Raw genomic sequence first — 24,077 nt, 5'->3', positions numbered from 1 at the left:
AGCAGGTGCCTTTTACACTAGTCTTTTATTAAGAAGAGCTTTATATTTACAATTACAGAAATGCCCTTTTTGGGAAAAACAAAGACATAAAAAGAATAGTATTGGTAGAAGATTCTAAGTGTATACTAATACTAAACTCTACTAGTATAACATATCTCTCAAAACATCTTTCATATAATTGGCATTTTCTTTTTGCCATGCTTCTTTTTATGCTATGTTTTCATTGATGATCCTTTTGTGGGGTCATATTATTCAATGGATTGCCTCTCATGTGGACCTTATGATTTATTGTTTCATTTAGGTGGTTGCAAATATATTGTCTAAAGGCACAAAACTGCGGGAGTATGCAAAGGGTGTTGAAAACAATGTACGACAGGTTGAATTGGACTCTATTCAGGTTGGTAGGTTTGAGTTATATATAAACACCTTTTGGCAATTTGTAACTCTGGTACTTATTTGAAATGCATAAAGGAACCCTTAGTGCTATCTTGCCATGATGCAGGGTATCTTTGTACACTTTTGTTGGCACATTTCATGACAATTTGTATTTTTCCTCACTTCACTTCATTTTGCATGAAATCCATACAGTATGCTATGCTAATTTTATGAATTTGTTCCCAAAATGCCAAAGGTTAGGACCATATCTAGTCTACCCCTCCCAAGACCCTAGATAGCTAGGACCAATATTGGGTAATGGCCTTTAAGTGTTGTCATTACTTCGATATGTTGTTATCACAGTTTGTAATAGGTAAAGAAATAAATGAAAGAGGGTAAACTACTTAACCTATTGGCTGCTTTTTTCTGATCCCAGATTTCCCTTTTAGGGTTCCCTTATGGATCAAATAGTAACTGTAATGGCTTTGTATGCATCCTATGGTCTAGAAAAGTCAGTAAGGTAGTTATGAATAGACCTGTTCATGGCCCAGGCTGGGCTGGGATTGGGCCAGGGTTTGCCTCTTTATAAACAAAAAATGTCCAGGCCTGAGCTCGAGCCTGGCCTATATAAAGCCTGAAGCCTGGGCCCAAGGCTGAAGCCCGATCTAGACAGATATTTTATAATAATATATTATTATTATTACTGTTAATATATTATATAATATATAATATTCTATATAACACTTTTTTGCTACTAATTTTATTATTAGGCTTAAACTTGGCTTGGCAGGGGCAGGACCTACAAAAAATTACAAATGGGTCTACAAGAGGAAAAGATTGAGAGGAATCGGGACATCTGGTTCTGAACGTAGGGGGGCATTGATGCAAGTGCAGACCTCGATCTCACTTTTGGAGAAGGAACAACAGGAAAACGAGTTAAGTGGTGGGAGTCCTGAGTCTGATATGAACTGTTTGCAGCAAAATAATGATGAAAATAATGGGGATTTAGGTGAAGTGAATATCCAGAAAATAGTGAAAAGAGAGGTTTTGGTAAATGCCTGGGTCTGTGCTTTTGGGGTGGGGAGGAGTTTGCCAGAAGGGCTTTTGAGGAATTCAAAAGAAAGAAGGAAGAGAAGTTGAAGAAAGTCTATCGGGAATGAGCTAAGTCATGGGATGAGGAGATTCCAGATCAGGAAGACCGTTCACAGATGAAGACTGAAGTTTTGGTTGGACGGTGAGGAGGGGTTTCTGATTAGGTCAGATGTTGGTTCAAGGGCCTTTATTTTTTTTGGGTGTTTTTTGTTGGGGGTCTTTGCTTTAATCTTCCACTTGGAATGGGTGGGATATCCTCATGTTTGTAAAGTGGGAGGTTTGCGGGTCTATTTGGGGGTCCTGAGGCTGTTCTTCTGGTGATGCCTTATCACCATTCTGATGTACTTCTTCTCTTTTCTTTTTAATAAATTTTTCTTTATTCTTCAAAAAAGGGGTTTTTTACCATTCACTCCACCTCAGAATTCATAGTTTGATCGTACAGTTTGGGTCAGTGTCAAGGGGGGAATGATTCCCCTTTGAGGGGGGAGATGCTGTTTGTAGGGGGAGCTGGGAATAAATACATTTGGACAAACAATTTCCCAATTCTGAGGTGGAGTGGACTGTAAAAAGGGCAAAAAAAAAACCATACTATGTTACAATTTAATCCATCAATCCATGCTTAGATAGCCCCACACTATTCCATCTCTTTCTGTCCTGGTTGAAGCTTAAGCATCTGCAAGAATATTAGCTATGTGAGGGACCTGCTTGAATGAGCAGTTCATGGTGGCTCTTAATTTCTTAGCTTCTCCAATCGCTAGAGTGGAAATTATTTCCAGTCTCAGATTGCCATTGTTATGGTTTTTGCTTGGCTCATTTTAAAAGCTATTTCGCATATTGTGGCTAGTTGGATGGATGGACTCCGGGATCTCTTAGAGACTAGGATACTTCATTAGAGAGGCAATATCCCTATCTTTAAGTCCTTGTTCCACTAATAAACTTTCCACTCTCAGAGTCTCAGTTGTGGAGTATATTTTCTTTCAGTCTATCATTGCATTACTAATCAGTAACTTCTCTTCCTCTTGTAATTGAATATGTATCATTTGAAAATTTGACTTTTCTAACCATACAAATGGTGCTTTGATCTTAAGATTAGTCCATTTGTCTTGCACTCTTGCTTTTCTGTGTGGTATGCCAAGATTAAACACTCGATATGCGGTATCCAAATGGTGTTCCAAATCCAGTTCGTATGTGAAGATTGAATATGTGAACCAATTATTGGCATTGCTCTTAAGCTCTAGATGGAAAATTTTCCATCATTTATGAAGAACCAATACAAATCACATACAATAAATAATAACTGCTTTTCCAATCTCCTTTGAAGAACCTTATCAAAAGGGTAAAGTTAAAAAAAATTGAAGCTTTTCTATATTCAAACTTAGTGCACTTCTCCTTTTGCATGTATTCATCTACTCTTTCTCTTCTATTTGAATTATACAGGATTATATAAAAGAGAGTGATAATTTAGTCTCCCTTCGAGATCAAATTCATGATTGCGACAGCATCTTATCCCAGATGGAAACCCTTCTTGGTGGATTTCAGGTATCTTGTTATACTACTTTCTTTTTTCTTAAATTATCAACATCACAAAAAATGAATTTTTACGTGCTATCAGTGGTTCCATGGTTGAAAGGCTTTCTGGTTGTTCTTGGTGCTGATTTTTATTTTTAAACAAGATTTGCAAAATAAAGGATTTTCAAGCTATTGTTTATAGCTTGGATATTATATCAGTTATTTTGCTTTATGCCCAACTTCTTTTCTTTTCTTGGTAGAAATGCTCAACTTCTTTTGGTTGCAACATTCTCCTACCTCAGTCCTGGCATTAAGCAGAGTGGAATGGTGAAAGAGGATTCATGTAGCCAACACCATATTGTTGGGATAAGGCTTGGATGATGCTGATGATGAATGGAGAAAGCGGAATGTTGGTGAAGGGTAGATTACTTATGTCCTGATTTTATGCAACACAATTACAATTTACCACATCACCCTTCTCTTGAGTCGAAGATTGAATTTCAACCTGCATGTATAGTGTCTGAAGAAGGAGAAAAATTGAAAAAGATATGACTTCTCCAGAAAAACTGCCCTTTATTCTGACTCTCTAAAATGAACTAGAGAAATTTGATTTATTTTTCAGCCTAATATCCTGTTACTGTAATATCAAGTAATTTTTTTAGCTTGAAGTGCATGTGGACTATTAACCATGTGAAATATTCTCATCCTTTATGGAGTTTTCTTAATTTTCTCACTCATTGCATAAGTTTCACCATGGATGGTCCTTGCTCCTCTCCATTATTCAATCTTCAGATTCTTGTGTGCATTGCTGTTTATTTATTTCTCTTTATATGCCCTATTACTATGAGTAATTGGATTTCTTATTATAGAAATCATTAATATTTACAGAAATCTTGTGCTAGGCTGAGATTGGTTCTATTAGTTCAGAAATAAAAAGTCTTCAGGAGAAGTCCATGGATATGGGTCTGAAGCTGAAGAATCGGAAGGTATGAATTGTACAAATTTCTATTTTATAATATGTGCTATAAAGTAGGAACTGCAAGAAATTGTCTTGTGGAATGGTACTTGGATTTCACCAGAAAGAACTTTGGTGTGATAAACATGACTATTTTATGTCAGCACAACAATCTGTTTATTCCCATTTCCCGATTTCTTACATGACTATTTTACCTTTTATAAAGTTGTGACTTGGTTCTATACAACAATTGTCTTACCAGTTGATGGCACTTTTTCTCTTTTTGATCAATGACAACAATTTCATTAGCATCTAAAAACAGAAAAATTATACAAGTGCTATACCGAGTTCAAAATATCACAATACATTGGTATATAACTTATGGTATGTATCAGTTTTTGAACCCACCAAAATGCTATATACAGGGATTTAGGGGGTTCTTTATGTTTAAACATTAGAACCCTCCCACCATGTTTATCATTGAAATACCAGACTAAAAAATTTGAAAAAAAAGAGTATCAGCTCTTTGAATCATGTAATATGCAAGTTTTGTGTATTGCACATGTTGATTCTTTGAACCATGTGGTACACTTGAGATGGGAAGCCTAAGGAAGAAAATAAACAAGATCTTATTTCCTGTTCCCCCTCAACATTGAGAGGCCAGCAAGTCATATATAAACAAAAGAGTGCAAAATCACCAGCAAAGAAAAATTTATAACCTACAAAATAACTACAATGAATTAACCACATTGAACAAGGTCACTCCTCCCCTATAAAGGCCTCTGTCCACAGGACAAGTGAAACATGCTGAAGAAAGAAAAATAACTGCACCTACCTCCCTTAGCAGCCAAGAACCCTTTTGCATATCATCTCCGCCGTTGCTTTCTCACATCCACACATTACTGATGGGAGCCCTTTCCTCTCCTCCCTCTTTCTTTGGACCAATGTTTTAAAATGTGGAGGTGTGGCATGAAGTGTTCCACTAACTGGATGCCTGAGGCATAGTTCAGAACGTAAGAGGTGAAAGCCTCCCGGACACAAGGGGGTGTAAGCCTCCTTAAGAGGAGGGGGATGAGGAGGAAGGAGGAGAGGGAGAAGGAAGAAGAGGAAAGAGGATTTCATTTTTCTTTATTTTTTGTCTTTTTGTATGAGGTGTGCGTGAGGCGCACGAGGCATATGCCTCTAGCAAGCCTCATGAAAAAGGCATATGAAGCGTATGTGTCTTGCATACATCTCAGAGGTATCAACACCTCTGGCATATGCCTTAGGGTGTTTTGGTGGAACCTCACCTGGAGGTGCACCTCCAGGCTTATGCTTCTTACGCCTTTTAAAACACTTCTTTGGACTAAGTTTTCCACCTAGAATCCATATACTTACATGGTGTTATTATTGATCTCCTTATTTCTTCTGCCAATTTGCTTCACATGTATTCCAACATCTTGGAATAATCATGCTGCATAGCGTGCATTGTATTTAAGGAAAAAATATCAAATTTGTAGTTAGTCATTCCATACTCTTAATTTTTTTGATCATTTTACCTTACTTTTAGGTTCATTTTATCCACCTTTTTAGGTATGGTCCTAGTGTTGTTAAGCCTGTCAGCTTCTCCAATTCTGCTTGCACCTCCTCCAACTAGTGATCAGCCAGAAAAGTCTGGATGACCTGTTTTGATATAGAAACTATAAAAGAAAGAGAAGAAAAGGTTTCAGCTGAGAAAGAAAGAGAAGAGAGATAGAAGAGAATGGGTGAAGCCAAATTAGGTCTGACTGCCCCTTTCATTAGATTATATACTCACAAATAAGAGGGTTCAAAGACAAGTATGCCCTTAGTAAGTCGGCTACTTGCAAGAACTGAATAAGCACTCTTAACTTAAAAATAAACTAATGGGCCTAAGGCCCAATAACTCCCTAACCATGTTATGTAAATACAAACAAGTAATATCTGCTCAAAACTCAATGCTCCCCCTCAAGTTGGGAATAAGTGTTACACATTCCCAACTTGCGTAGATCATGCTCCAGCTTGTTTCTTGCAACACCCTTTGTAAGAACATCAGTAAGCTGCAAGTTAGATGCAATATATGGTAAGAAAACTTCTTTGGATGTCATCTTTTCCCTTATAGTGTGTCTATCCACTTCTATATGCTTCATTCTATCATGCTGAATTGGGTTGTGGGTAATGTTAATTGTTGCAATATAGCATCATAGGTTCTTCGGCCTCAACTCCAATCTCCCCTAACAAAGAACGGATCCAAAGGAGCTTTGAAACACCATGTGCCATGGCTCTGTATTTAGCTTCTGCACTTGACCTTGCCACAATTGTGTGTTTCTTACTCTTCTATGAAATTAGATTACCTCCAACAAGAATGCAAACCCCTGATGTAGATCTTGTCATCTAGATACCCTGCCTAATCAACATTTGTATAAGCTTCTAACTTCAATTGTCTATGGACAACAAACAATATGCCTCTACTTGGGTGTCTCTTCAAATATGAAAATATCCTGTCAATAGCCTCCCAATGCTGAACTTGTTGGGCATGCATGTATTGATTCACCACATTCATTGCATAAGAGATGTCTGGTCGTGTCATACATAAGTATAGCAACTGCCCCACTAACCTTTGATACCTTCCAACATCCTTCACTAGTTCACCTTTCGAAGCATTTATCTTGTGGTTCTGATCAATAGGTGTATCATTTGCCCTTGCCCCAAGTTTTTCTGTCTCTTATAGTAGATCTAGAACATACTTCCTCTTTAAGATAAAGATCCCATGCTTGGACCTTGCCACCTCAATGCATAGAAAGTACTTCATCTCCCCAAGATCCTTAATCTAAAACTCTTTGTGCAGATTCTTTTTCAAGGTATCAATCTCGCTTAGATCATTTCCTATGACTACAATGTCATCAACATACACTATCAAAACTAACACTAGTGACCCCCTCTTTTTCACAAAAAGAGTGTGATCAGGTTGAGTTTGAGTGTAGCCAAATACAACCAATGCACTTCTAAACCTGTCAAACCAAGCTCTAGGTGATTGCTTCAGACCATATAGAGACTTCTTCAACCTGCATACCTTTCCTTTTTCCACATCATTGTAGAAGCCATCTGGAAGATCCATATACACCTTGCAAGTCCCCATTGAGAAAAGCATTCTTCACATCAAGTTGGAAGAGTGACCAAGAGTTTGTAGCTGCTAGCGATAGAAGAATCTGGATTGAGCTCATCTTTTCCACTGGTGCAAAAGTTTCCAAGTAATCTATGCCATAAGTCTGAGTGTACCCTTTTGCAACCAGCGTTGCCTTGTACCTTTCCATACTCTCATCAGCCTTGTACTTCATTGTATAAACCCATCTACATACAATTGTCTCCTTGCCATTAGGCAAATCCACAATCTCCCACGTTTGACTTTTAATCAATGCTTTCATTTCCTCCTGCATTGTTGTCTTCCACTTCGGTTTGGAGAGAGCCTCACTAACACTCTTGGGTATAGACATGGGGTCAAGGGATGAAAGGAAGGTTCGGTAGGAAGGAGATAATCCACTATAGGAAAGATAGTGTGAGATGCAATGAGCAGTACACTTCCTCTTCTTTTTTTTGAGTGTAATAGGGAGATCAAGGCCATCTGCAATGGTGTTAGGAGCAAGGTTAGTAGTATCAATAGGAACTAAACCATCAGAGGAAACAAGAGGCATACTTGGGTTTGTGTCAATCGAACTTGGAATTTCCGATGAGCCGATAGGGAGTGATGTGGGTTCCTTTGCTGTGGAATCAACCTCCCTGTGCTATTATAGGCGCTGTCGTATAAAACACTAAGAGGCATGACACAATGGAGGTGGCAAAGTGGATGAGATATGTAGGTCAGACACTGGAGTGGACAAAGGAGCTATAACAGGAAGTGGTATAGATTGCTCACTTCTTTCTCCAAAACACTCCCCTTGTGAGGAACCCCTCAAGCAAAAAAGGTGTGGACTCAAAAAAGGTAACATTCATAGTAACATATCGACTCTCGGAGATTGGATCATAACAACAATACCCCTTTTGATTTCCTGCATACCCAAGGAAGGCACACTTCTTCACCTTAGGGTCTAGCTTTGAGCGAGCAGTGAGGACCAAGAACATGGACAAAGCATACACATCCAAACACCCTTAGAGGAATATGGAACATCTCCCCCTCAGGAAAAAGAAGGCTGAACGGAGTGCTATATTGAAGGACACGAGAAGGCATCCGATTAATCAAGAAAGCTACTGTAAGAACTACATCACCCCAAAAATGAACTGGAACAATAGAGCTCAATATCATGCTTTTTGCTACTTCTACAATATGTTTGTTCTTCCTTTTTGCTACACCATTCTGTTGTGGAGTGTATATACAACTGCTCTGATTGACTACACCATGCTCCAATAGGTATGATGCCAGTTTTTCTTTTTCAAAGTATTCCTTGGCATTGTCTGATCTAAATATTTTCACTTGTACCCCAAACTGCGTCAGCACCATCCGATGGAATTGAACCAAAGGTGGTACCTCATCAAATATATCCAAGAGTATCGAGAATAATCATCCACAAACAGAAGAAAATACCGATAGCCACCCATAGAGGAAACACATCAGTATGAACAATATCAAAAACAGAAGAACATCTTTTATTATTTGCTTTAAAGGAATGTCTACAATGCTTTCCAAGTTGACAACCCTCACACTCCAAGCTAGACCAACTGACATACTCAAACAATTTGGGAAACAAAAAATGCAAAGAAGAAAAAGACAAATGCCCTAACCGATTATGCAAAAGTATAATCTGACTCACTGACTCTGACTCAATGCTCCTACTGACATGATGACTGGGAAGCACATCAAGAAGATAGATTCCATTCACCTCACTACCACTCCCAATTGTTCTCTTTGATTCCAGATCCTACAAAACACAATGACAAGGAGAAAAAATTATTGAACAGTTCAAATTCTTTGTCAAACTACTAACAGATAAAAAGATTAGTGCCTAGTCTAGGAACATGAAGGACAGAAGGTAGGGTAATGGTGTCAGTTATCCTAATAGACCCTTTCCTAGCAATGGGAACATGTGATCCTTCTGTTGTGGAAACTCTATCTCTACCAAAGTAGAGGTGGTATGAGGAGAAAATGGTGGAAATGTTGGTCATATGTTCTGGGGCTCTTGAGTTTATAATCCAGGGAGGTCCCCCCTTACCTGTAGTGGATACATAATTTGCAGTGGCATGCGAACTACTTGTTTGTGCAAACAAAGTAGAATGGCTACCTCCTGATCCACCCGCACCTTGCTGTCCACCTAATAATGAGTTAGAACTGGTTGTATCCATTTGATTCAGAAATTGCCTATATATCTCCAATTCAGCTCTCACTGTAGTTGCTGCAACAAACTCTAGAGAGGCTGTAGTAGGTGGTCCTGATAAATCACCAGTCAATGCTAGGGGTGGGTTCGAGTAGAGCCGAGCCGAATACTTGGCTATTCGAGCTTGGCTCGTTGAAATTGTGTTAGGCTCGAGCTCGAGCTTAGCTCGGTTCAAAGCTCACATGTTCAAGCTCGGCTCGACTGCTTGCCAAGTTTTTTCTAAAAAATAAAAATTAAACATATAAAAAATATTTTTTATTTTACATACAAAAAATTATTTCTTATAATACATACATAAATAAATGATAAAAAATCATTCATTTATTATACTAGGCTCGCGAACCTCATGAGCCGAGCTTCATTGGTCTCGAGCTTGGCTCGAAGCTCGGTTTAAACCGAGTCGAGCTTTCAACGAGTCGAGCTCGAATAACTCGTGAGAAGCTCGGCTCGTGGCCACCCCTAGTCATTGCCATATTCACATTTCCCTTCTTGTTTCTGAGTCGGCTCGATACAAGGTGTGGTTAAAGCTTCCAACATGTATCTCTATTATGTCTAGTTTTTTTACAGTAGTCATAGATCGGATCCTTCTTGTCCTCCTTCCTCTGTTCATTTCCACCCTTGTCCCCACTCGGTTTAGGATTCACTGTGCTAACCATAGCTGACTGCTCAAGGCCTAAGTTCCTCATCATCACATTCTTCCTACTCTCCTCTCCAAACACAAAGGCATGTGCTTGAGAGAGAGTTACACTGTCTCGGGAAAGAATATGCTGTCGTGCAATGTCATATTCAGGGTTAAGTCCAGCTATAAACTCAAAAGCCCTATTCTTCTCTACCAACTTCTGATTAGTTGCTGCATCTTTGCTACTTCCCCAAACCATAGTCTCTAGATGGTCTATTTCCTGCCATAAGGTTTTGAGGGCTGAAAAATAAATAGAAATAGACTTATCTCCCTACCTAGTAGCAATCACTTGGTTTCTCAATTTGTAGGCTTCTAGCAACATTCTCATTCTGTTAATAGGTTTTTGCTACTCCATCCCAAATCTCCTTATTTATGTTAGCCCATAAAAAAAAGTTCTTACTTATATGGGGTAACATGGAATTGCACAACCAAGTCATCATCATGTAGTTCTCCTCACTAATGACATACCCCAGTTTTCCACGAGCACCAATGGCCATCTTTGTAGATTGTGACCATTCTAAGTAGTTTTTACCATCCAACTTAACTGTAGTAATGGTCCCAACCTTGAAGAGGTTTCTAGCACCTCTTCCCCTAGATACCATTTCACCTGCAAATTTATTTTCAACTCCACAACCCTGCATAACTCGTAGAATAGATTAGGAAATCAGATGAAATGAAAGGTATTTATCTCTTTTAGAAACCTCAAACACCTTCTTGGTACCCTAGAAGCCCCTCCCTCCAAAGATTCCATTTTCCGTGGGAGTGGGAGAAGAGAGAGAAGAGACTGCTGCTCCCTCCAAAGACCTCCAAAAAGGCTGGGACTTGAACCATCCCCTTTAGAGAACCTCAAGGAACCCTAGAAAACTAGAGCGCCACTTCCTAGGTCAAAATTGAAGAGTCCTACTAAAATCAGGATTCTCCCCCCTTTCTCCAGTTCTTCCTTATTTTGGTGTTAAACCCTAGAACAGCTACAAGGGATTGCAAATCTACTAAAAAAATCCAAAAACTGGGCTTACTTGAAGTCTTCAACCAGCCATTTACCTCATCATGGAGTTGGCCAATATAGGGCTACATGATGGAGCAGCTCAAAAACTCTTTAAACTTGCTTTGGTACCAAGTAGAAAAGTTTGGATGACCTGTTTTGATATAAAAACTGTAAAAGAAAGAAGAAAAGGTTTCGGCTGAGAAAGAGAAGAGAGATAGAAGAGAATGGGAGAAGCCAAAATTAGGTCTTGCCGCCTCTTTCATTAGATTATATACTTACAAATAAAAGAGGGTACAAGGACAAGTATGCCCTTAGTAAGTCGGCTACTTGTAAGAACTGACTAAGCACTCTTAACTTAAAAATAAACTAATGGGCCTAAGGCCCAATAATTCCCTAACTATGTTATGTAAATAAAAACAAGTAATATTAGCTCAAAACTCAACAACCCCATTTGATCTGACCCAGCTCCTGTTGCATATCTCTTTGATTTGCTTAGGGCATCCTGATTTGTTTCCTTGGCCCGTAGATTGCATCTTGGCATGTTTCCCACTTTCCCTTGCATCTACACTTGCAAATAGGAACTGCCATTGACCTGAGGAGAATGAGTTGACCTCCTGCACCTTTGGTTCTAAAAGTCTTGAAGTTTTCTTCTTCCTATTGTAATAGAAGCTGTTCTTTGATCTGCCCCTTGGCCTGTAGATTTACAAGTTAGTGGACAAATCACTGTTACATGTTGTTGTGACTTTTAAGTTGGATCACATTTTATTCATTTTTTGAGGCACTGTCTCTTTCCACTTTCACAGTAGGACCAAAAAAGTGTACCTTCTCCATCAGATCTTCTACTGGAACCAGGCAACTTGGACAAATTGATTCAATGACTGACAATGATTTGGAGTTATTCCAGGAGTCCAAACTGACCTATCTCCAGTTTCAAAATTCAAAATTAAAATTAGACGTTTGGTCAATTAGGATGTTGCAGACTTGCAATATTTTACAAGTGCAAAAGCCTTGTAGAGACTGAGGTGCAAGGTGAGCTGCATGCCTTTTCAGAGCAAGACACACATTTAAAAAAAATTAATAAAGGAACACATAAAAAATAAAAGCGTCCATTTTAAAAGAAAATGTTTTAGAAAGCCTATTGGCTCAATTTAAAATACATAATATAACATGTAAAACATATTCAAAGTGAACATATTGAAGTGAAAACAAACATTTGTGCATTGTACCAAAGTGCTTTAAGCACTTAACAATTCAAGCATGTGAAACTTCCAATTTGTTTATTTATCTCCTAGTCATATTACTTCAAGTGGTTAGTGTGATGTTAAACATCTTGCATCCTAGGAGATCAGCCTTCTGCCCTTGTAAAACTTCCTTGAGGCAAGCTTAAACAAAAACCTGCAGGGATTTGGGACAGAACCTCTAACCTAAATGTCTGGATTGTATGTATAGATGGGTTAGTTTTGTGAGCTTAGTTGTAATTCATTCTATTTAGGACTGTATCCAGTCTACGACTCCCAAGACCCCAAATAGTTGGGACTAACATTGGGTAATGATCTTTTTTTCCCCTTAAGTCAGAAGTCTTTCTATTTTAGGATTAGAGATTAGATATTAGTTCTATAGTTGTTACTTCTTTAATAGGGACCATAGTTGGTGTAATGGTAAAATATCAGGCTGGCAAACTTGACAATGCAGGTTCAATTTGAGTGCAGTCACTACACCAAATGTTAGGACTGTAGTCTACCCCTTCAAGACCCCAGATGGTTTGGAACAACATTGGGTAATGGCCTTTTATTGTTGTTACTTATTTAGTTGAAATTTTGCTTTTAAGATCCTAGTTAGAAGAACTAAGGCTTTAGGTATTTGAAAGGTCTTTATTTTTGTTCATTTTAAAAACTGATAGCCCATAACTAGTGTATAAATGACTGTAAAAAGGTAATTTAGAAGTTGATACCATTACAAAGGTGTAAAATACATAGGAATCTAAAGAATGACAAAAAAGGTATATTTAAAAGAGGGGTGTGCCTGGGATGAGGTGCAAGGTGCACCAAGTGCATGCCTTTTGAAAGGGGCTGTGCTTTGGTTTAGGTGAGGCTAGCCTGTGTGCCTGAGGTGCACTTTTAAAACATTAGGATGTCCCCCCGAACATGTTGCCTTTATGGGTGCTGCCCTTTGAACTCCACCCTCCAATAAACCACGAGATTGGAGCCTTGTTGCAAGCTCCTAACCCCATGAACAAGTCTCAAAAGGATCTCTGAGGCTAGATGAGCAACTGTGGTCAACATCAGCCTGCTCAACACCCTCATCAATCACCAAAGAATCAAGAGGAACAATTCTCCTCAGTGGTCCTCTATGAATGGAGACAACATTTACTCCCACTTCTTGAGAGATAATTATGAGGGTAGACGAGCAACTGTGTTCAGCATCCACTTCCTCAACATCCTCATCAATCACCATAGAATCAAGAGGAGCACCTCATCTTTATGGTTCTCTAGGAATGGAGACCACAATCACTCCCACTTCTTTATAGATCTTTGTGAGATTAGGACTTCAAGTGTGAGCAAAACTTTTCCCCAGCCTGACCTCAGAGGACCTGCAATGGTGGGGGCTATGAGAATAGGGGATTACAGTCTTAGGGGCCGTTTGGCAAGTATTTTTGGGAAGATCTTCTGGTAGCTCTAACAGTTAAAAGACGCATTGAGCTTTTGCATGAAGATCTGAGCAGCCCAAAGCTAGTTTGGCGACCGTGCATCTTTTCGTGCAAGAATAAAGTGGAAAGACGTGAAAAGCTCCATTCTCGCATCTTTTTGGCGCACTGACTTTTGGCGGCTAGATCTGTTACGAATCAAACAGAAAAAGACCGCGGTGTGGTCTTCCCGGCTTTTAAACAGAAGAAAGACCGTGTGGAAAGACGTGCCAAACGGGGCCTTACGCCGTAGATTCACATGTGTTCCTACTGATAAGATTATTTAGCCATCCTATGTGGCTAACATTTCAATTGAAAAATTTCCAAATGGTTTGATTCTTTGCCTTCCACCACAATCCTAGTTACATTGTTTACCCCCATCACATTGATTGGCACAAGAAGTCCATCTCTTGCAGTCTTGCCACTTGTCCAAACTAAACTCTTATTTATGCGGACATCCTTTTTGGTTAATTTGTCTTTGCTTCAAGTTTTTGGCCAATTCAGAGGTTTTCATATCTGATGGATGGTCTGGATTAGCCATAGGATTCTTCCATGTGTCAAATATGGTGAATCTCATCTAGGAGAACACTTATCATTCTTACAATATGGGACATTAGTATTATCCTACTGGTTCCTACCTTTTTTTTTCTCTCTTTCCTTGAAGGTTGGTTATTGTTGTTGCTTTTCTGATTTTTTCCAGGTTATTTATTTTTCTAATTTGATTCTTTATATTGCAGGTTGCAGAATTGAAGTTGGCAAGATTTGTTGAAGACATTATTGTTCCACCGAGAATGGTTGACATAATTGTTGATGGAGAGGTATTCTTTGTGTTCTGAAATTTGTATTTGTTATTTCTCAGATATAATTTGTAGAGGTGGACAAACATGTTTGGTCATGTGTAGTCAATGGGCTGGGTTTAGTACGGGTTTGAAATAACAAAGACCTGAGCCAACTAAGCTCCATTTTTTTTTTGATAATTAAAAATGATCAATTTCATTAATAAAATTTAGTGCAGTTACAAGTTTCCTTTGGAGAGGCACGAGCTGTGTCCTCTCTTACCAGTAGGAATAAAGACAAAAGATAGAAGACAGGTTCAGTCTACAATTGAGCCCAATACAAACTTTCCCTATTTATCCCTCGCTTTGCAAGACCATCAGCCATAGAGTTTGCTGACCTCCCCACCCATTGTATTCTTACAGTCAAGCTTCTTATTAGGCAGTTGAACTTTTTAATTTCATTCTTAAAACACCACACAACAGATTCCGGATTTTGTAGCCAGCCCACTACTATCTTGGAGTCCCCTTCTATTATCATCTGTTCCACACCTATCTGCGCTGCTAATTGTACTCCCTGAATAGTGGCAGCAAGTTGCACCCTAGTAGAGTTTCCAACTCCTATGGGTCCTGAGAAAATAAGGACCACATTCCCACTCTCATTCCTCAGTACCCCTCTCACCCCTGACAGACCAGGATTACCAAGACTGCTCCCATCGAAATTCAGCTTCAAGAATCTTTCAGGAGGGGGTTCCCAAGCCATGCTCACTTTAGTTTTTTTGGATGAGCAATTAGCCACTGCTAACCAATTCCTCCACACATCATTGAATGAGAATTGATAGAATAAATCCAGTGATTTTAGCCATAAGATCACCCTATTTAGAATGCAGTCCTTCATCTCTTCTGGGCTTCTCTCCTTCTCTTGGAAAATTCTGGCATTCCTTTCTTCCCACACAGACCAAATCAGCGCTGCTCTTGCACACCTCCACATAATTCTTCCTCTTCTGTGCCGCCAAGGGAAGAAAGCAGGATCAAAGAGCAAGCTTGCATCTGCTGGCCTAACCAACCTGCACCCAAACAATGAGAAGAGCCACTTCCATAACTCTGCAGTAAATGAACAAGATATTAGTATATGGTTATAGTCCTCACCATGTGACCTACAAAGAATACACCAGGAAGGTGAGAGGCAGAGAAAAGGTCTTCTCTTTTGTAGAATGTCAAAGGTGTTTATTTTCCTATAATACACTTCCCAGTAAAAAGCCATAACCTTAGGGGGAACAGGCCTGCACCAAATTTCCTTAAAAGGGAAAGGCTGGTTGGGGGTAGACTGAGTAATGGATTTAAAAAAAGAAGCACATGAAAAGGATCCACTCCGCTGGGGTGTCTAAATCCGAGTGTCATGTTCAGAAGGGTCCAAACATACTGTATCAAGTAGACTTAGCAGATTTGTGAGAGACACAATTTCCTCTTCCCTTAAACCTCTACGAAACCCAAAGTCCCAGTTTGGTGTTAATGGGTTATTCATAATGGAAAAAAACTTTGACACAACATGCTTTTTGTACCTTGAAACAGAGAACAAAGAAGGGAAAAGGTCCTTCAATGGAACCTCTCCCACCCAAGTATCCTCCCAAAATAGGACTGAGTTACCATTGCAAACATCATACCTGATAAAACTGAGACAACTAAACTCTATTCCAACCTGAACTTGTGTGCAATGTGTATGTAGTGGGCCACGGGGTGTGCTGTGTTGGGGCATGAATCTGGGCAACACTGGGTTAGATGGAGAAAGTAAAATGTTAATAGAAAAGGAGAATAAATAAAAAATACATTTGGAAAAACATGCATGTAAAGAAAAAAAAATGAAAAAACATATAAAAACAGTTGAAATCCTAATGCCATAACTATATAGAAATAGGATGCATGATGATCCAAACCTGTCACTAATTCAAATCCCACTACCTGAACCCAACCCTGGACTAATTCCTAGCTGCATGTGGCTATTTATTTCTTAGTCCAATAGGGCCTATTATTGTTCTTATCTGGTTTGAAAAGGCTATTGAAGTGAGCCCAAAATAGGCATCCAAACATGATTACTATAAATTATGTCAAAATTCAATGATCTTTTTTGACGAGTAACTACAATAAGTTTTATTGATAATTCTGGAATAAGTGTACATGTTGTCTTATATCCTGAAGAGTCGTTAGCCTCATCTAACAAAAACTCAGAAAATAAAGATCTCTTGTACAAAATATTTACATAACTTGGCCTCAAAGCATGCTGTCCCTCAATGCCCCTTGTTTTGCTGAATGCTAAACCATTTACTAGTCCATTAGCATATTGTGGTATCCTTTTTTTTTTATCAATAACAGAAACTTTATTAAGAATTATGAAGCTTTAGGTACAAAAAAGGGGGAGATAAAGAGTCTTATCTCCTCATCAGAAAATTACAATGAAAGAAGATTAAAAAATAGTCCAAAAAATAGCCTCCCTATTCACCCCTTGCTTGGCCAACCCATCTGCAAAAGAATTAGCAGTCCTTTTCACCCAGCTGTATTGTATCTCAATGCCTCTACATAGCCATAAGAATTTTTTCTTTTCATTATTGTAACTCCACAAGCCACTGTCCTCTTTCTTCAACAAGCTAATCACCACCTTTGAATCACCTTCCAAAATCAGCCGACTGATATTTAGTTCCCTTGCTCTTTGGACTCCTTCCAAAGCTGCAAGGATCTCAGCCCTAATAGAGTCTCCTTCTCCAATAGGGCCTGAGAACAGAGCAATAACAACCCCTTCCTCATTCCTGAAAACTCCCTCAATCCCAGAGGGCCCTGGATTTCTTATGCTACTGCCATCAAAATTCACTTTTATAAATCCGGAGGGAGGAGGGGACCACAAGGGACTAAGAGTCCTCTTACACAGAGTAGAGGTTGCTATCTCTTTCCAGTTTCTTAACAGGTCAGCAATAGGAAAGTCTGAGAATAGTTCCATAGTTTTTAGCCAGTGGACAGCCCTTAAAAGTATTAGGTCTAATAGTTCTTCCAGGGATCTTTCCTTTTCTGAAAATATTCGAGAGTTTCCTTCCTCCCATAGTGACCAACACACGGTTGCCCTAATACTCCTCCACATCATCTTCCCTCGCTTCTTAGGCCATCTGAAAAACGAAGGGGAGAACAAACCTTGGACACTCTTAGGAGGGTTCCAAGTATACCCAAAGCGAGAAAGTACCCACTCCCAAACAGTTTTAGTAACCTTACAAGAGACCAAAAGGTGGTAACCAGATTCCCCATCATCTTTACAGAGAGAGCATCTATTAGGAAGTAAACAAGAATTGAGTCTCTTTTTCTGAAGTAGATATTTGTATTTATTCTTTCCAGGAAAATTTCCCAACAAAAAACCCCAACCCGAGGAGGAATGGGCTTGCTCCAAAATTCCTTAATCGGAAAAGACACACCATAAGGGACAGATGACTGAGTTAATGTTTCAAAAAACGAAGCACAAGAGAAGGTTCCTGAAGTATAAGGGATCCAAATTCTGGTGTCTTCCCTATTAGGATCAATGAAGATATTCTCAAGGATGGCTAATAAAGGTAAGAGGCTGTCCAAGTCTGTATCCCTAATTGCCCTTTGCAGGCCGAGGTTCCACCCAAAACCAGAAGTGGAGTCTGAAGGAACTAAAAAAGAAGAGATAGATTCATTTTTCAAATCTGACAGAGCATATTGTGGTATCCATTTCACTACAGTTTTCAGTTCCACTATCATTTTCTTGATTTCATGCATACGTTATCTGTATTTCTTTGAAATTGTGTAGGTTTCACTTAGCCATCCAGTTACAATTCTTGAATCTTCTTCAACCATTAGGTCTCTGATGCTCAAGGATTTTGCCTTTCTTATACCATGGGGAAATTGCCCATTTTCTGCCTTAATTGCATCTGCACTTCCTATAGGTCCTGAGTACATTGCATTGATGTTTCCTTCCTCATTTCTGAACACTCAAATGCATATCAGACCCAGATTTCCCAAGCTACAGCCCTCAAGGTATAGCTTTATATAGTCTGGTCTAGGAGAGGTCCATCTAACAATGGGGACTGCTTTGGTTGAAGGCAAATCTGCCACATGTTTCCAGTTTCTGATGTCATCTGTTGTAAAAGGTGAAAAAATATCCAATGTCTTCCCCTTATGGTGGGAAAATGAACACCAATGCATAGACTCCTCTCTCTCACAAGCATATTGCCCACCAATTTGGTAGAACATAGAATCAAGTGGAATGGGGAATTCAGTCTAAACACCAAGGGTCTTGTCTCTCTGATAAATGCTTAATCTCCTTCAGCCCAAGGAAGGTATTGTTTTTCATTTTACTGAGAATCACCCTCATTATTCAACCCCTGAAAGTTCACAGAGAAGGATAACCCGAGTCTGGAGGTAAAGAAGCTCTGCTCCCACTGGATCTTTATCTCTCACATGTTCAGAAAGACATGGTTGCCTAGGGAACAACTATCAAATTTGAGCTTTTAATAATAGTCTCACTTATTTTTGGTGGTTTGATGGGTGGACATCCAACAGAAATCTCAGCCCTTTCTCATCTAGTCCACCCATAAATCTAATGAATCAGGGAATCGACTAAAATGCGTCTACTTCCTATACTGATGGATGGATCTAATATGGGCCAATTTTGATATCTCCTTCAGGAGTGCTCTCTGCAGCAGAAAGACCTGAGGTGTCATGCATTGCCACATGATCTTACCCTCCGTTATATGGCAATATTGTCATCTATGACTTTGCATGTTAACCACTTTGCATTCCACATTTCATATCCCTTGAAACACAAGATAACTTGTTTACTTAAAGATAGAATCTTCTTCTTTATCTGTTTGATCCCCTTGTCCATTTATCCTAGCTTTTGCCTTACTCAAATTTAGAGTCTAGACTCTGAATCTAATTTTCGATTCTGCATCAGATATCACTTAAAAGACAAATTCAAACTTTAATATAAACTCCTTTTTCTTTAACCATTTGACTCCTCCCTTTAGTCCCAGTTTTTACTTTTTTATACTTTAGACCCTGAATTTTCAATTCTCCTTACAAGTGTTTTATCCTGATATTACATTCAAAAATCATTATGATATTATGATAATGAGTTTGAAATTCGTATGTATCTGCAATCTTCTTTAAGTTTTCCTTCCTCGTGATATCCATCTCTTCTTGTTTTCCTCCTCAGAATTTTGGGTACAAGAAATTTATTTAAGAAGATAAAATGGAGCCCAAGAGCTCTTGCAGTTTCTTGATTCATGGAAAGAATAACCTTCATACTAGATGTAGCTTATATCCTTAAACCTGTTAAGAATACAGACATGTATTGCTTTGCATTTAACTTGCCTGTTTTTAAAACTATATGTATTTCACTTGGTTTTTCATATCAAGGGAAACGTGATAATCTTGACTTCTTCTTCAGGTTAATGATGACTATATGAGAACTCTTGAAATTCTAAGTAAGAAGCTGAAGTTTGTTGAAGTTGATCCTATGGTCAAGTCATCAAAAGCCCTGAAGGATGTTCAGCCTGAGTTGGAAAGGCTAAGGCAAAAGGCAGTCTCAAAGGTTGTCAGCAGACTTAGTAGATGGATATTTTACTATTGGTTAAATACTTGGCAGTGGTATGTTAAATTGTTATGACAGAAACATGTATGTCATTGCATAATGTGAGTCTTGCTGAAAAACTTAAAAACCCAGCTTTATACTTCGGTTTACATCTTTGTTTCCATGATGGCATGCTTTTCTCTTATGATCAATAACAAGATATTTCATTTACATGTATGTTAATATCATTCTTCATTAATTTAGTGTTCCACCCATGAGTCCTGGATTGTTTTTCATCTTAGAAAGTTGATTTATTTTTCTTTGTTTGACAAAATTTCAATACTCATATTTTTTTCAATGTTGTTCCACATTATCAATCACCAACTTGCATTATAACCAGTTTCTTGGTTGGTACTGATATACAACAAAATAGAGATGTACAGTCAAAATTTTCCATTCCATGAATATGCTCTGGCATAGAAGATGAAAGCATTTAGCATTATACCTATTAAATAATAATTGGAGTGCAAAACAGGGTACATATAGGATTGGAGACCAAGAAGTAACTCAATGTGACCTTTTCTGGTGACTTTTTTCGACAGTTCATAAGCAAGGAGAGATTGAGAATGTTGTCCATGGAATAAGAGTAGGATGGGCAAGATGGAAGGGTGCATCTGGAGTCTTATGTGGTAGAAAATACCACTTAGATTAAAAGGAAATTTCTATAAAACAATTGTAAGACCAGCTATGTTGTATGGAACAGAGTGTTGGGCACTCGAGAATCAACATTTGTTCAAAAAGTGAGTGCAACAGAAATGCATATGCTGAGATGGATGAGTCGAAAAACTTGAAAGGATAGGATCACAAATGAGTCATTCATTGGAGCTTAGGAGTAGCTCTAATAGGTGATAAAATGAGTGAAAGTGGACTTGGATGGTTTGCTCACGTGCATAGAAGACCATCAACAGCACCCATATGAAGAAGTAATTTGTTGCAAGTTGAAAGGGCTAAAGGGGCTAGGGTAAGACCAGAAAGGGCATGGGTAATAGTTAAAAATAGGGCATTTTCCTCGGGTTAGTAAGGAGCTTGATGGGATTCGTGGTTTCTCCAAGCCCGAAGATGCAGTTGAATTGACCATAGAGGCTAGATATGAATCTGAAAAAAAACGTGATGACAGCAGAATTTCCTGTATTTGCGGAATCAGAGAGGTGGAAAGGGGGGAGGAGACAGTTTGGAAAAAGATATGTTAGCGCTGATGTAGAGTTGGAGAGTGAAGGTGAGGATACAGGAAAGGAAGAGTCTGGTGCTGAAGAATTACCTGAAGGACAGGGTGAAAACCTTGTAGAGGATAAACTACCCTACAAGGAGGTTAAGGTTGGAAGGGTGGGCATCGATTTGGGCAGAGGGAGCAATTTCCAGGAGGAACAGATTAACAAAATGACCAATAAGAAGCCACGTAATTTGAGAAACCATAACATCGTACATGTGACAGATTTTTTCAAGGCTAAAACGTGGCTTGGCAGGGGCAGGACCTACAAAAAAGCACAAATGGGCAAATGGGTGTACAAGAGGAATATCATCAATTGCATGCTCTCTCGGCTACTAGAGTATAAGGCCCCACATCAGCTCTTATTTCCTACAGCCCCGCTATCTACCATTCCGATGCGTGTTTTTGGGTGTCGTTGTTTTGTTCACAACCTGTCCCCTACTCGTGGTAAGCTTGATCCTTGGGCTATTCCTTGTGTTTTTCTTGGTTACCCTTTATCTCAAAAGGGGTATCGCTGCTATGATCCCATTGCTCGCAAGTACTATGTTTTCATCAATGTCTCATTCTTTGAGAATCAACCTTTTTTCTCGGTTTCTCCTCAGGGGGAGAGTAGGGTTGAGGAGAAACAGGCGACGACTCAAATTCAACTACCTCCTTTACCCGATCCTCCTCCATTCCGGGTTTTTCATCGTCGCCATAAGAGCCAGTAGAGTTCAAGAACCGTGGAGCCTGACACTATGCAACCAACATCATCGGATTCACCCAAGGCAGATCCGTCTCATCAGCCAGATACACTTGCTCCCATTGATATGTCTGTTCCTCTAAATGTTGAATCACCTGTCATCAATGATCTTAATATTCCTATTGCTAAGAGGAAGGGTGTTAGGTCTTGTACCACTAATCATCCTATCTCTAATTTTGTGTCCTATGAGCATGTTTCGCCTTCATATCGTGCCTTTCTCACTTCTGTGGATTATGTTCCCGTTCCTAAGACTGTGGCAGAAGCTTTGTCTAAACTTGAATGGACAGATGCAATGCAGGAAGAAATTGATGCTTTACACAAAAATGGCACTTGGGAGTTGGTAGACCTTCCTGAAGGGAAGGAACCAGTGGGGTGCAAGTGGGTGTTCACAGTGAAACACAAGGCTGATGGAACTGTTGAAAGGTATAAGGCTAGACTGGTAGCAAGAGGCTTTACACGGGTATATGGAGTGGATTATGCAGAGACTTTTGCTCCAGTAGCCAAGATGAACTCTATCAGGATTCTTCTTTCCTTGGCAGCAAATCTTGACTGGGACCTTCACCAATTGGACATAAAAAATGCTTTCTTGAATGGTGACTTGGAAGAGGAAGTGTACATGACCCAACCCCCAGGGTTCTGTGCCAAAGGCAGTGAACAAAAGGTGTGTAGGTTAAAAAAATCTCTATATGGGTTGAAACAATCACCTCGGGCTTGGTTCAGTAAGTTTCATTTAGCAGTTCAACAGATGGGGTTCAAACAATGCCAGTCAGATCATACTCTATTTGTGAAAAGAGGTGAAGGTAAAATTGCAACTCTTATTGTGTATGTAGATGACATAGTGATCACAGGAGATTGGGAGGTTGAAATCCGGAGACTGAAAAAATTCTTAGCCACTAAATTTGAGGTGAAGGATCTAGGCCCCTTACGTTACTTCCTTGGAATTGAAGTTGCCCGCTCTCACAAGGGCATCTTTATTTCCCAACGGAAATATGTACTAGATCTACTAGAAGATACAGGCAAGTTGGGGGTAAAACCATTTGATTCACCTATTGAACCTAATCACCATCTGGGAGACAGTCAGGGAGAGTTTTTGAAAGATGTAAAGATGTTCTAGAGACTCGTGGGGAGACTTTTGTATTTGCCTATGACCAGGCCTGATATTACCTATGCAGTGGGTGTCCTTAGTCAATTCATGCACAGCCCTAGGACAACTCACTTTGAGGCTGCAGAGAGGATCTTGAGATATCTCAAGAAGTTTCCTGGAGCTGGTTTGTTGTTCCAGAAACATAGTCAGTTAAAAGTGGAAGTATATACTGATGCAGATTGGGCAGGAGCAGTCAATGACCGAAAGTCTACCAGTGGGTATTGTGCCTTTGTAGGAGGAAACCTTGTCACATGGAGAAGCAAAAAACAAAGTGTGGTAGCTAGATCCAGTGCTGAAGCAGAGTATAGAGCGATGGCTCATGGGGTTGTGGAAATCATGTGGATAAGAAATTTGTTAGGTGAACTGGGTTTCGCAGTGAGCAATCCTATGTCACTCTACTGTGACAATAAAGCTGCCATCAATATTGCTGCTAATCTAGTTCTGCATGATAGGACGAAACACATTGAAGTGGACAAGCATTTCATTAGATAGAAACTTGAAAGTGGTGAAGTGTGTACACCATATATCAGCTCAGAAGAACTTGTAGATATCTTCTCCAAAGGTCTTCATCATGTGCAGTACAAAGATTTGTGTGACAAGTTGGGCATGATTGACATCTATGCTCCAACTTGAGGGGGAGTGTTAAAATAATTTAGTTGCTGATGTTAGGGTCTGTTTGGCTAATTAAAGTGTTTTTTATTTCTGTTATGTCTGTTATTGTACTCAGGGGCACAAGGGTCTTTTCCCTTGTTATTTCTGCCGCCCTATATATATCAAAATAAAGGCTGGCGCCGCCAGCACTATTACATTGCAAAACCCTTCTCTCTTCTCTCCTCTCTTTTCTTCTCTGCTTCTCCTCTTCTCTTCTCTTCTCTTCCTCTTATTTCTGACCGGCCATACTGTCAAGAACAACTAGCTCAGTGTTCGTTCTTGCATTT

The 24,077-nt window shown here is 39.3% G+C and overlaps 1 protein-coding gene across 7 annotated transcripts in view; it reads left to right on the top strand.

Moving 5' to 3' along the window:
* LOC104601937 (vacuolar protein sorting-associated protein 52 A-like) overlaps nt 1–24,077 on the top strand; it is a 94,494-nt gene that overhangs the window by 29,151 nt on the left and 41,266 nt on the right. For all 7 annotated transcript variants that reach the window (XM_088890782.1, XM_088890784.1, XM_010265451.3 and 4 more), the window contains 5 exons: nt 302–397; nt 2,905–3,006; nt 3,879–3,962; nt 14,379–14,459; nt 19,864–20,007. In XM_088890782.1, coding sequence (XP_088746908.1) covers nt 302–397; nt 2,905–3,006; nt 3,879–3,962; nt 14,379–14,459; nt 19,864–20,007 — 507 coding nt within the window. The remainder of the gene's footprint in view (nt 1–301; nt 398–2,904; nt 3,007–3,878; nt 3,963–14,378; nt 14,460–19,863; nt 20,008–24,077) is intronic.

Source organism: Nelumbo nucifera, chromosome 6 (assembly GCF_055504915.1).
Source record: "Nelumbo nucifera cultivar China Antique chromosome 6, China Antique-T2T, whole genome shotgun sequence".
In the NCBI taxonomy this organism is placed as follows: domain Eukaryota; kingdom Viridiplantae; phylum Streptophyta; class Magnoliopsida; order Proteales; family Nelumbonaceae; genus Nelumbo; species Nelumbo nucifera.
Note: the sequence above shows the minus strand (reverse complement) of the source record. Positions and strands in the feature narration are given on the sequence as shown.